This window comes from Mixophyes fleayi, chromosome 2, assembly GCF_038048845.1.
Source record: "Mixophyes fleayi isolate aMixFle1 chromosome 2, aMixFle1.hap1, whole genome shotgun sequence".
NCBI lineage: Eukaryota > Metazoa > Chordata > Amphibia > Anura > Limnodynastidae > Mixophyes > Mixophyes fleayi.
This window is the reverse complement of record NC_134403.1, coordinates 259554146-259568523: the sequence shown is the minus strand read 5'-3', so window position 1 is coordinate 259568523 and position 14378 is coordinate 259554146. Positions and strand designations below refer to the sequence as shown.

Genomic DNA, 14378 nt, shown 5'->3' with positions numbered 1-14378 from the left:
TTCCCCTCCTCTTCAAAAACCACCCAAGATTATTCCCATTCTAGTACAGGAGAACCAAAATATGAAGTCCAGGAAACTTGAATATTTGTTTTCATCAAGGATCGTTACAAAAGTTGGCCCACTGATAGGCATATGGTCTGGAATATTGTCCTGGTTACCCACACAGAATCTATCATTCTAACAATCCTAGCAAATAAACGCAAATAAAACGCAACCTTACACTTGCAGGGTTACAAGCTTAGTGTCTGGTGTGTCTGTTCACTTATGACTGAAAGGACACCAAGAGGGATATGTATCTAGGCCCGATTTTTTCAGTGATTTTAAATCGCTGCATATCACGGGAGATAAAAAGCGATTTGAGCCCCCAAGTCGCTATATGTATAAGGTAGCGATTTTTAGTCTGTTCTCCAAAATCACTGTTCATCTCTCGTGAGTTGCGGCGATTTACCCCTGTTTAGCAAATTCACCCGTGTTTTGGCGAAAGCTCTATTTATAGTCTAAGGGTTTTCCCATGGGAAACCCCTTAGATTGGCGGTTCCCAAACTGTGCACCGCGGCTCCCTGGGGTGCCGCGGCGCTATCACAGGGGTGCCGCGATCGCCATAGTAAAATAAAGAAAAAACGGGAAAAAACCCGAAAAAAACAAAACAAAAAACGTACCCATCATCCAGCGCCGGATCCTCCTCCTCACTGACTGCCGGGCGTGAAGTCATCACGTCCGTCAGCCTAAGTGAGGAGCTGCAGCAGAGAGGACGTCAGGAAAGAAGGTAAGTAAAGGGGAGTGAAGGGGGGCACAGAGAGAAACACTGAAGGGGGGCACAAAGAGACATGCTGAAGGGGGACACAGAGAGACACTGAAGGGGGACACAGAGAGACAGGCTGAAGGGAGACACAGAGAGACAGACTGAAAGGGGACACAGAGAGACAGGCTGAAGGGGGACACAGAGAGACAGGCTAAAGGAGGGGGACACAGAGAGACAGGCTGAAGGAGGGGGACACAGAGAGACAGGGTGAAGGAGGGGGACACAGAGAGACAGGCTAAAAGGAGGGGGACACAGAGAGACAGGCTGAAGGGGGACACAGAGAGACAGGGTGAAGGAGGGGGACACAGAGAGACAGGCTGAAGGAGGGGGACACAGGGGTACAGGCTTAAGGAGGGGGACAGAGAGAGATGCTGAAGGAGGGGGGACAGAAAGACACTGAAGCAGGAGGGCAGAGAGAGACACTAAAGGAGGGGGATAGAGAGACACTGAAGGAGGGGGACAGAGAGATGCTGAAGGTGGGGGGACAGAGAGAGATGCTGAAGGGGGTCAGAGTGTTAGCTGATGAAGAGGGACACAGAGTGTGAGATGGTGAAAAGGGGGATACAGGGTGTGAGATGGCGAAAAGGGGGACACAGGGTGTGAGATGGCAAAGAGGGGGACACAGGGTGTGAGATGGCGAAGAGGGGGACACAGGGTGTGAGATGCCAAAGAGGGGGACACAGGGTGTGAGCTGATGAAGAGAGGGACACAGTGTGAGATGGTGAAGGGGATACAGAGTGATATGGTGAAGGGGCGCAGTGATATGATAAAGGGGCACAATGTGATGGTGAAGGCGTCTAAATACATCTTACGTCATTTTGACCCAACTACTTAAAAAACGGGACTACCCGGTAATTATTTTTGCTTAGGCGTGCCTTGGAAAAATGATGGTGACCCTAAGGGTGCCTCGAGCTGAGAAAGTTTGGGAACCACTGCCTTAGACTATAAATAGAGCTTTCGTCTCTGTTATTTTCATTTGTGACGGGTTGCTTGTATGATGTACAAGCTTAGTAAACGGTGTGTGTATACTGGGTTTGTTCTATTGATCAAGCAAAACAAAAATAGGGTCCTTGTGACCAGAAGAAAAGAAGAAGATTACAAGCCATGTGGAATTACAAAATAGGGGTCTATATGACCCGAAGATAAGAAGACATTTTCAAGCATGGACTATTTGGATCTACAATTTATTTGTACATCTTCATGGACCTTTATTGGAAATACAAAATATTTTGGACATGGGTTACAAGCCATTTCAGATTAAAAGCTACTAACAACAGATGAAGAAATCTGATTAGTGATTATTTGGGTTTTTATTTTTTTTAATAAATATATGTGATAATAAAAAGGGCGTTTTGTGTATTTTTTGGGGTTTATTATTTTTATTAATATTATGTTGTTTGAATGAGTGTTGTGGATTATTTAACATTTTTCTTTGTGGAACTACAGGCCGCAGCAAGCCATGGGTGTTAGGGCATGTTGGTTCTCCAAGTGCCAGCATGCCTTGACTGCCATGGGTATGCTGGTGCTTGTAGTTTTACCAGCACCAGCATGCCCAGACTGTTTATGGCAACCAGGCCTGGCTGGGACTTGTAGTTCCACAAACAAAATGGCATCTTGTTTATTTTTTTCACAATACTTCTGCATTAATACCCTACACCCACCGCCCAGATGTGTAGGAAGATCCCTTTTAGCAATGGGCTGGGTGTTCCTAGAGGGGGAACCCGGACATTTTTTTTTTGCGGACCCCACTCCCTTGGGAATCCAGCCCAGCTCTGAACAACCTGAAGTTGGTTGTCATTATGGCAGGGGGACACCCTGCAGCGTGTCCCTCTGCTATAGTGCCACCTACCCCAGCTGGTTTGCCTTATGCTGGATGCCTGAAAATGGGGGGACCCTATGTAATTTTTGTTGCGCAACCAGTAGTCTGGCAGCACTAGGGTTAATAGTGCTTAGAGGGGGAAGTGGGCCCAGGCATTGCAACATTCATCTAAACTTCTTTATGTGTAGTGTGTTCATATATACCTAAGTAGAAAATTTATTTCAACTGCTGGTAAGTATCATTTTAATAAAGGAGCAGAAAAGAAATAATGAGGAGCCAGCTATCCGACTTTGTAGTAAGAGTTTGGACTGTAAATGCCTGAAAGAGCTTATGATTCAACTGTATACTTGCTAACTCTCCCTGAATGTCAGGGAGACTGGCATTCTCCCTGATGCTGAGCCAGTACAAGACGTGATGGCTTCGGCATCTATGACATGATGACACAGTTCAGAAATTGTGTCCTATGTCCATGTATCGATGCCTATGGTGGTGTCCATTTACATGGAGACCAAGATTTAATCAAAGACTGTCAGGTAACACAACATGACTTCAGTAATGGAGACAGAAATGTAAAAGAAACTAGAGATTCTCTAAAGATTCATTAGCTGCTTTTTCTTTAACGCATAGTTGCCTACTCTCTCGGAATGTCCGGGGCTTCCGCATTTCTAGGAGACCTCCAGGGCTCCCGGGAGAGCAGGGCAACCTCCCGGTTCTCGCCCTCGCAATAGATATGTGGTGGTGGTTGTGGGGGCTTAATGACACAAATATTGTGTCATCTTAGCCCCGCTCCCTGCTGTAATTGGCCAAAATGTCATCATTCAGGGGGCGTGACTAAAATTATGCGATTCGTCAAACCCCGCACCCGCAGGCCCACCTTCCCCAGGATCTCCCTAAAACCAACGAGGAAAAGTTGGCAAGTATGTTCAACTCCCTGGTGTCATGGGAAGACAACAGACCTATTTTTTAGAAGCAGCATCTTCACTTTGAAATAAAATGTAAAAAAGGAACCCTATAATCTTAATCATATCTCTTACATAGCCCTAACATTAACCAATGTATTCAATTTGAATTTATATAAAGTTTTAGGGGTATATTTACTAAACTGCAGCTTTGAAAACGTGATGTTGCCTTTACCAACCAATCAGATTTTATCTGTCATTTTGTAGAATGTACTAAATAAATGACAAATAGAGTCTGATTGGTTGCTATAGGCAAAATCTCCACGTTTTCAAACCTGCACTTTAGTAAATATACCCCCTAGACTTAACATAATCCCAACGCATAATTACAGCCTAACCATAACATTGCTTGAGCTTTAAAACTATTTCAAATCCTACTAGAACTTGCTCTTTTATTTGTAAAACCCCTTACAAAGGAAATTGATGTTCTCTTAAAGAGACCTGAAACATGATATCTGTCAAATCTCTACAAACACCAAGGGGAGGTATCTGAAGCACCACCTAAAGATATCAAAGATACCGATGAACACAATTAAGAAAATATGCTGCACATATCAAAATTATTATTATTATCAGGTTTATCATTGTCCCTCTGCTTTTAACATTATGTGTTCTGTGTACTCCAATTATTCAATTTTGTGGTTTAATAATTACAATCCAGAAGGAATATATTTTTTATATTGAGTTTTGAGTTTTTTTACCATGCTGCTCTGGGAGCCCCAGCGAAGACCTCCCTCCTTCACAAAGACTTTTTTTTTGGAGAAAGTGCTAATAAATTACCTAAAATGCTGCTGTCCCTGGGCTGCCAAGTGAAATTTCAGGCAGCCGTCTTGGCGCTGTTCTAGGGCTGTGTGAGAGGGGCAACAGCCAGGGCGCAGAGCTGAAGGAGGGGCGCAAGATTATGAAAATTATAGGTTAACTTGGTTAAAATTGAGGGCTGGGGGTGGCAGTTTTCTTTCTTGCCCCAGATGCTAAAATTTGAAGTAATGGCTCTGACTTCTTCCATTACTCCCCACCTCTCACCAACCCAACACCTCCCCACCACCAACCACTGCATAGAAGTCTATGGTGACGGTGATAAATGTTGATAATTAAGTTAATGCCAGAGTAATATATGATTTATCCATCATTATTCCGTTGTTAAATAATAAAAAAAAGTGGTGACAGCGCCTTTTGCAGGTGTTTGCGCTTATTTGGCTTTTTACCGCTTGTAAAATAAACCCCAAATCCTTCTACTCAAACACACTTTAAATAGTGATCTTAGAATAGACTCAATAAAATACTAGCTTTTCTGTTTAGCTATATTATAACATTTCTATTGCAAACTTAGTGCACAATCTGAGGTGCAACTCATTTAGGCAGTTCCAGTATATAATAATTGCATTCCTAACATATGCATAAGAGCACATATAAAAATGTTACCTTCCGTAAAAAAAATACATTCCAGTCGTTTCCTCTCTATCACGCCCACAAGTAGTGTCGGCCATATAAGAACAGTAGAGTCGGCCATATAAGAACAGTAGAGTCGGCCATATAAGAACAGCTCCTCTTCGGCTCTTCGCAGTTAGTGAGAGAGAGCGCGCAGTATATGTTTGCTATGGCGAATCAGGATAGGAACACGTCTCAGGCCACCCGGGCAGTACTAGATCCCCAGTTACTCAGAGACCCCCGAGTTCTGTGGAATCTTTTGGCTCACGAACGGCGTCAAATAGAGGAAAGTGCGAGCCATCATTACCTTCAAGAAGAAATAACGCTAGAGATGCGGAGACTGTTGGCTGACTGGCTGTCAGAGGTATAGTCAAAGCGAATCAAAAAGCAGTGATCAGTGTTCATACATCCGATTACACAGTCTTCGAGCATACACGTGCTCTGTGTTTCCTGCAGGAAAACAGTCGTTATTAAACGATTGCATGGGAGGGCTACAGCAGCACCCAGATTTTTTGTTTATAAATATTTAATTATGACCATAAAATATGAATCCATCCAATAACTATATGGGACTGGGGAACCAATATAGTGAAAACATGGACCATAGCTAAACTAATAATGATGAAAGTTGTCATTGAGTAGCCAGACAACGTTGAGAGTTTTATGCCTGGTCAGATTGGGTGAATGCTAGGTCTTGCATATGACCACATCTGGTTCAACCAAAACTACAATATGATCTCATAAAATTGCATAAGGCTCATATTAACTAGCAAAATTATAAGTCTTAAGTTCTTTGGACCTTATATACCTTGACAGTTTCCTAATTGAATCTAGGTTATTAAAACCTTATTTATGTTTTCTTTTATCCTTTCTTAATCCAAGGTGTGCGATCACGAGCATTGTGAAGAGGGGGTCTTCCCTCTGGCTATGAGCTACATACGAAAATGCCTGTCCTTGTTTCCAGTGGAAAAAACATTGTTACAGCAACTAGGCACAGCGTGTGTTCTGTTGGCATCTAAGATGAGGGATGTGGTGCCATTGACTGTTGATATGCTGGCATACTACACAGCTTTCTCTGTCTCCTGTCATCAAATACTGGTATTATTTCTTTTGTTATAGGTTTATTTTGTTATTCTTTTATCCTATTCATGCAGTAAAATAACTGACAATTATTTGCAGTCACATAACCAGTGCAGCAACAACAAAAACAACCAAAAAGCAGATAAACAACAATTCTAGGGGCCTATTTATCAAAGGTCTCCCCCTTGTTAAACCTCCGGGGAGTAACTACTAAATAGCTATGTATCATTGCAGCATCGCATCAGATATCTTAGATATCTGCTGCTTTGCATCTCTTATCATTTTTCTGAGCACTCCCCATAACAGTATATGGGGAGTGCTCAGTAAAGCTATGTACCAATGAACAAAACTAAGTTTTCAATCATGTTAATGTAAGCCAGTTCAAGCTGGTGTACATTAATATAACTGAAAACTTCTCTGCTCCGAAGAGCAGAGCTGCACAGCGCATGTGTGAGGGATCATATGATCTCTCCCTGTCACATTACTCACCTTCTTGCAGTCCAGGATCTCTGCGCATGCCCGAGGTTTTCCGTCGGTGCATGTGCACAGAGATTACAAGGAGGAAACATTGCAGTCGGCATCGCATGGGAGGAGAAGAGACAAGTGAAAGGTGAGTGTTGCACTTCACAGGAACAGCAATTTTTCGGAACTGCTGTTCATGTGAAGGTTTTTTTAATAAATATGAAAGTTATTTCAATCCTTAGCAATGCGAGGAGGATTGAAAACTATCATATTTGCCGATGCGTCTTAAATAGGCCCGTAGTGTATTACGCTACCGGATACTATAACTACTTTCTATATATACATATCATTATGAATAGAATTTATATTCCAAAAATATGCCAAATGTGTTTTTATACAAAAAGCGTTTTGTAAGAAAACAGAATGCTTTAAATTTCCACCTTCCTTAAAATATGAAGTTTGCTTTGTGTTGCTTCTTTCGTGACACATGCTAAAGAAAATATTTAAAATATAAAACACCTAGTTATAACAGATATGAAAATGAAGCCATCATACAATACAGCATTATTTAGGTGTCCTCGATCGGTTTCTGAGCTGCATGCCACCACATGGTGGATGCAGCATCCATGTCGTTTGGAATTGGGATGATTGAACCACAGCAGTTACGGCATTTATAGTGAACACTGGTGAGGGTTCCTAAACGCAACGAAATACAGCGAATAAGACTTCAAAGTGCATCCAGTGTTCACTATAAAAGCTGTGTGCATTGCGGAATTATTTCCATAGGGCTCGATTTTTCCAATACCAACTGACTGATAAAGTGCTGTGTGCATGTACCATTAAAATGATGGTAGCTCCTCTTCATCGAAATACTAAGCATGTACTCTTAGGTAGACAGATTGTAGTTCTTTTTAAAAATATTTATCCAGAATTTGATTTCTACTACACCTTCTCTTCATATTGTGGGAATTATGTTGCCTGTAAGTCTTGGTGCACTATAGAAAAGTTTTTCCAAATGTTTATTATACATTTTTGAACAATGTAAATTTTCTAGTATGGTTGTGTATTTACTGTAACAGTTGTTTCTCTTTGTACCTCAGGAAGGGGAAATATTCGCTATTGATCAGTTGCGCTGGAACTTACAAATAATAATACCACATGACTTCCTTGACCACATTTTGGAACGATTATCATTGTCGTATGAGAGGCGTGCTTTACTACGGGAATGTTCTCAGATATTTGTCACACGTTGCTCACTTGGTATGTATTTATTTACCTACAGTGTATCTACCACTATCACTCTGTGTATTTGGGCCTTTAATTCTGCACAGAGCTGTACCTAGACACTTTAGTGCCCTGGGAGAGAGAACACTGGCAGGGAGGGAGGGGGGGGTGACTACTCGGGTGGGGGGTCCTAGCCCTTTACAAACACTAGAAGCCCCTCCGACCCTGTGCTGCTCTTTCTTGGTCTTGCAGCTTTGGCAGCCTGATACTGCTGGTGTATTAAGATAAGTTGCGACCGGATCCTGCAATGTTGGAGTACTGTTTGGAAAAGAGATAATTACTAATCACCTCCTGGAAAGCAGAGCAGTGAATGAACAATCTAGGCCTCACTCCCCAGCCCTACATTACAGTAGCATTTATTGTTTAATAATTAGTCCTCGTTTCCCTAATCAAATATCAAAATTATATTTATAGCTTTCACATTAATAAATACTACTAACTACTACTACTTTCCCCCAACCAGCCCCAACATTAATTTATTTGCGTTCCCGTTTAATAAACAGACCTATCCCCCCACTACCACCAGCCCTGAAATTAAACGAAATAATTTTGTGTATTGTTGTACCTCATGTCCTCCATTTTGTCCTTTCTGCACACATTATTTTAATATGAAATCTTTTACGGGTGCAGAAACTACGCACCCATAAAAGATCTCATTTTAAATCTTGTGACAGTTGGAAAGATTCCAAAATATTAACATGTATACAGTATGTATATGCAATAAAGACATGTGCTGCTATGTCTCGTGTGTTCCTAACCAGTGCTGCTATCTTCCCTGTGTTCCTTAACAGTTCTGCTATGTCCCGTGTGTGCTCCTAACCTGTTATGCTATGTCCAGTGTGTGCTCCTAACCTGTTATGCTATGTCCCATGTGTGCTCCTAACCTGTTATGCTATGTCTCATGTGTGCTCCTAACCTGTTATGCTATGTCCCATGTGTGCTCCTAACCTGTTATGCTATGTCCAGTGTGTGCTCCTAACCTGTTATGCTATGTCTCATGTGTGCTCCTAACCTGTTCTGCTATGTCCCATGTGTGCTCCTAACCTGTTATGCTATGTCTCATGTGTGCTCCTAACCTGTTATGCTATGTCCCGTGTGTGCTCCTAACCTGTTATGCTATGTCCCATGTGTGCTCCTAACCTGTTATGCTATGTCCCATGTGTGCTCCTAACCTGTTATGCTATGTCTCATGTGTGCTCCTAACCTGTTATGCTATGTCCTATGTGTGCTCTTAACCTGTTATGCTATGTCCCATGTGTGCTCCTAACCTGTTATGCTATGTCCTATGTGTGCTCTTAACCTGTTATGCTATGTCTCATGTGTGCTCCTAACCTGTTATGCTATGTCCCATGTGTGCTCCTAATCTGTTATGCTATGTCTCATGTGTGCTCCTAACCTGTTATGCTATGTCCCATGTGTGCTCCTAACCTGTTATGCTATGTCCCATGTGTGCTCCTTACCTGTTATGCTATGTCTCATGTGTGCTCCTAACCTGTTATTCTATGTCCAGTGTGTGCTCCTAACCTGTTATGCTATGTCCCATGTGTGCTCCTAACCTGTTATGCTATGTCTCATGTGTGCTCCTAACCTGTTATGCTATGTCCCGTGTGTGCTCCTAACCTGTTATGCTATGTCCCATGTGTGCTCCTAACCTGTTATGCTATGTCCAGTGTGTGCTCCTAACCTGTTATGCTATGTCTCATGTGTGCTCCTAACCTGTTATGCTATGTCCCATGTGTGCTCCTAACCTGTTATGCTATGTCCCGTGTGTGCTCCTAACCTGTTATGCTATGTCCCGTGTGTGCTCCTAACCTGTTATGCTATGTCCCGTGTGTGCTCCTAACCTGTTATGCTATGTCTCATGTGTGCTCCTAACCTGTTATGCTATGTCCCATGTGTGCTTCTAACCTGTTATGCTATGTCTCATGTGTGCTCCTAACCTGTTATGCTATGTCCCGTGTGTGCTCCTAACCTGTTATGCTATGTCCCATGTGTGCTCCTAACCTGTTATGCTATGTCCAGTGTGTGCTCCTAACCTGTTATGCTATGTCTCATGTGTGCTCCTAACCTGTTATGCTATGTCCCATGTGTGCTCCTAACCTGTTATGCTATGTCCCGTGTGTGCTCCTAACCTGTTATGCTATGTCCCGTGTGTGCTCCTAACCTGTTATGCTATGTCCCGTGTGTGCTCCTAACCTGTTATGCTATGTCTCATGTGTGCTCCTAACCTGTTATGCTATGTCCAGTGTGTGCTCCTAACCTGTTATGCTATGTCTCATGTGTGCTCCTAACCTGTTATGCTATGTCCAGTGTGTGCTCCTAACCTGTTATGCTATGTCTCATGTGTGCACCTAACCTGTTATGCTATGTCCCATGTGTGCACCTAACCTGTTATGCTATGTCCCGTGTGTGCTCCTAACCTGTTATGCTATGTCCCATGTGTGCTCCTAACCTGTTATGCTATGTCCAGTGTGTGCTCCTAACCTGTTATGCTATGTCTCATGTGTGCTCCTAACCTGTTATGCTATGTCCCATGTGTGCTCCTAACCTGTTATGCTATGTCCCGTGTGTGCTTCTAACCTGTTATGCTATGTCCCACGTGTGCTTCTAACCTGTTATGCTATGTCCCACGTGTGCTTCTAACCTGTTATGCTATGTCCCACGTGTGCTTCTAACCTGTTATGCTATGTCCCATGTGTGCTCCTAACCTGTTATGCTATTTCCCGTGTGTGCTTCTAACCTTTTATGCTATGTCCAATGTATGCTTCTAACATGTTATGCTATGTCCCGTGTGTGCTCCTAACCTGTGTTGCTATGTCCCACGTATCCTCCTAACCTGTGTTGCTATGTCCCACGTATGCTCCTAGCCTGTGTTGCTATGTCCCATGTGTGCTCCTAACCCGTGCTGCTATGGGCCATGTGTGTTACTTACCTGTGCTGCTAAGCCACAAATTTGTTCCTTACCTGTGGACAAGCATTTCCCACACCAGCTCACTTTCTTTGTCTTCTAAGTGCAAGGGGTGAGGGGAGAGACAGGAAGAGGGGAGCAGAAGAGATAGAGGGGGGAGCTTTCTGTGCCAGTAGATATTATAGTGACATTTAGTTTTAAATAATATTGCTCACAATAATTTTATTCATATAGTCAGAGAATTATCATGACTCAGCTTTTAAAACCTTGAGTGCTCCCCAGATAATTATAATACTAAACAAAATAAAAAAAACAGGTTTAGCATAAAGTAAGGACAATCCTAAGGGATATTATTTAATATATCAAATTATTACTTTTAGCTTGTTTTCAAGGTTAGGGACAGATGGTAAATATGGTTGTAATGGATTCTTCAAATAAATGAAATTAAGATTAGTGGTCTGAGTCATTAAGGAACGTATCTGCTGGTTTTGTGCGTATCGTTTGCAAAAATGACGCTGCGCATGCTCAGAACCGGCGACACGCAACAGAACGCAGCCGCGTCCAAGTCAGCTTCAAACAAACGACACTACAGCCTACAATTAAGGGGAGTGAATGGGGTGGGGAATGGGCAGATATACGTAGGCAATATACAGTACGGGTGTTCAAACTCCTGCGCACACAGAACTATGCTGGCTTTGCTCCAGCTGAGTTGCTAGTTTAAGAATCGCAATACTAGTGCAGAATTATTATTTTTTTTAAAGAAAAAAATAAAACTTTTTTTAAATTGACAGGTAACATTAATAACTAAATATTTTTTTCTGCGCATTTCTTTGAGATTTTTGAGATTTTATATTACATATTGGTATTGTACGTATGCAGCAGTGTCTGTCCTGGTAGAGCAAAGTACACCACACATATCTTTAAAACCGTTCTTTATGGACTTCGGGAGTATGCAGAGCTGCTTTACGTGCAGTTAAAAAAAAAAAGCACAATGCGCTCCGTATGTGTGCCTTAATGACGCAGGCTCTAAAACTTTAAGCTTTAATTAATTTCATTAAAATCATATATTAAAAAGCTAAATATCTAAAAAAAAAATATGATGTTAAATATTTTTAAATATATAACAAGACATACTGGTTGATGTATTTCTAGTTGTTTAGGCACATCAGAGGTCTAGTTCATATTAAAGCAAGATAATTATTTTTTTCAGTGTGTAAGGTTTATTGTCTATTTTAATCCTTTTATTAGATAATCTTCAGCAGATGTTCCAAAGGCTAGATGTGGATCTTGACTTTATGCTAGCTCACAGAGAGTAACATTTATTACATACTTGTATCTTAGAGCAATAGCATGACATTTGTTCTGGTTCTAGATTATTCAAAATTCATTGAGGAAGAGAAGGGGTTAATATGTACTTCAAAGACATTTATCTTCTCCTGTTGTACTTCCATGGGTTATACAGTATATAACTGAATTAAATCTGTATTTTGTCAGTGCTTTTCCGCACTAACTAGTAGTCAGAGAAAGATCTCTGCTTCAATACAATGATAATGTAAGATATTCATTGCAGAGAACTAGGACCTGGTAGGTAGGAATTAGACTCTTATTGATAAATAGAGGAGGAGACACTGTCTTGTGACACTAGAGGGAAGTTAGAGAGGAGGGGCAGGTGAGAGCCACCCTTGCATACAGCAAATGCCTGTGCCCATGCCAGCTAAATGGCTATGTGCTGTGTCTCATTGCAACAGGCAGCGTATACGGCCAAAGTCACTTAACTCTTCAGTTACCGTGCAGATGAACGAGCGGGCAAGACGGCCAAGACGCCTTTTAATCATGACGCTCCTCAGCCTTACGCTCTGGGCAGTACCACCTGCACCACCACCCTAGATACGGCCCTGCTTCTGCACACTAACCTGTAAACAATATTGTCTTAGTATATTTGACCGTATGTATTTGCATCCATTGTAACAAACCATTGTACTTTCTTTTTTGCCACAGATTGTAATTTCTCCATTTTTGCACCTTCCATGATCGCTGCAGCCTGTGTAGCAAATACAATGTTCAGTCTGGGTATGCTTCACCACCCTGCAGAGGAGATGATTATGTATTTGGCTGCAATGATTCAGGCAAATAGCGTGAGTAACAGTATTTTATAAACAAGTTGGATGTAGGTACTTCATTTAATTTAGAAATGCGTTTGAAGCCACAATCGTCGTGCATTAGTACGACATGCCGATATCACTGTACCACACTATTGGGGACTCTGCATTAGTACGACATGCCGATATCCCTATACCGCACTATTGGGGACTCGGCCTTAGTTACACATGCCGATATCACTGTACCGCACTATTGGGGACTTTGCATTAGTACGACATGCCGATATCACTGTACCGCACTATTGGGGACTCTGCATTAGTACGACATGCCGATATCACTGTACCGCACTATTGGGGACTCTGCTCGTTAAACTATGTTTCGGTACGTGGCCTCCCATTTACCTCCATTTTCTTAATTACATCAGAACACAAGATTAGAACTCTAAAATACTCTAGGAAACATTTATGAAGACTGATGTACAGTTACCTATTTTGATATAGTGGTGTCACCATAGTGTAAAAAAAAAAAGTAATTTTTCTAGAAGTTTGGAAAATAAAAGTTAATAACGGATTTGTTGAAATGGACAACACCAACCTTTTCTAGTTTCCTGTGAAGAGTTTTCATAAATATCCCATCCTGTGCTGCTTCATTCCAATTACTTGAATATAAAGGGTGTGGTGACAAATGACTGTAATATGCTGCTCTAAACCTAGTTAAACACACCTTAAAAGGGGTATTAATATGAATACCATACAGGGATCAATCACTAATGTTTCACTTTCCACAGGCTGAGTTGCAGAATTGTCGACTTGTTATCGAAAATACGCTGCATGAAGATATGTAAAGACCATTACTCAGCAATTTTGAGACGCCCACTTAATGACACACAGACCACCTACGGAAAACATTTTTACCAATGTCCCCCTTGCCCTAGTTGGAGCCCTGCTTGATGGTTGCTGGTAATTAGTCCTCCCGCTCATCACCCACATTGGTTTTTGGTTGGAATGGAGGAGTCCCAGGAACGGCTGCATGTAGTAGCCATTGGGGCTCTGACTACAGGGAAGGCCACACTTTGAAATGTAAAGATCTTCAAAATTTGATTTTGATGGATTGGAGAATATGAAGATAACAGTGTATTATATGTCTTTCTTCCAATGTAGCTGATCCCGATACCTGTAACAGTCTGTGTATTGCCTTCTTTCTACTACAGCTTGTCTGCTTGAGTCTGGTTTTGTCTATGCCGCTCCCGTGAAAGTCCCAGTCATCCATGGGAAATTCATAGGAAGCAGTGCACCAACAAGACCACTGCATGTTTAAAACTGGCCAGCTCTTAATAGCTTAGAAGTGAGCACCTTTGGCCTATTAGAGGCATCTGGGCCTGCTGAAGCAAAAAGGAGGCTGCAATGTCAGAATGTCATACTATAAGGGGGTGGGGGATTCTATAAAAAGTAGAGGAAGCAGACTAAAAACAACCTTCTGCCATATGGGGGTAAATGTATCATACCCCGGTTTTGTCAACTCCCATGAGTTCGGCAT

The 14378-nt window shown here is 42.0% G+C and overlaps 1 protein-coding gene across 1 annotated transcript; it reads left to right on the top strand.

Moving 5' to 3' along the window:
- The first annotated feature begins 5067 nt into the window (after nt 1-5067).
- CCND3 (cyclin D3) lies at nt 5068-13718 on the top strand. Its single transcript, XM_075198137.1, has 5 exons — nt 5068-5372; nt 5891-6106; nt 7651-7810; nt 12741-12877; nt 13630-13718. Exons 1-5 carry the CDS (start codon nt 5169-5171, stop codon nt 13684-13686), a joined length of 774 nt encoding a protein of 257 aa, XP_075054238.1. The 5' UTR covers nt 5068-5168; the 3' UTR covers nt 13687-13718.
- The last annotated feature ends 660 nt before the right edge of the window (nt 13719-14378 follow it).

Bases quoted from the DNA above. Each gene is read 5' to 3' on its own strand.
- CCND3 (XM_075198137.1), top strand. From the start codon at position 5,169: ATGTTTGCTATGGCGAATCAGGATAGGAACACGTCTCAGGCCACCCGG. The intron at 7,811-12,740 runs GTATGTATTTAT...TTTTTGCCACAG, and splicing joins TGTCACACGTTGCTCACTTG to ATTGTAATTTCTCCATTTTT. The intron at 12,878-13,629 runs GTGAGTAACAGT...CACTTTCCACAG, and splicing joins CAATGATTCAGGCAAATAGC to GCTGAGTTGCAGAATTGTCG.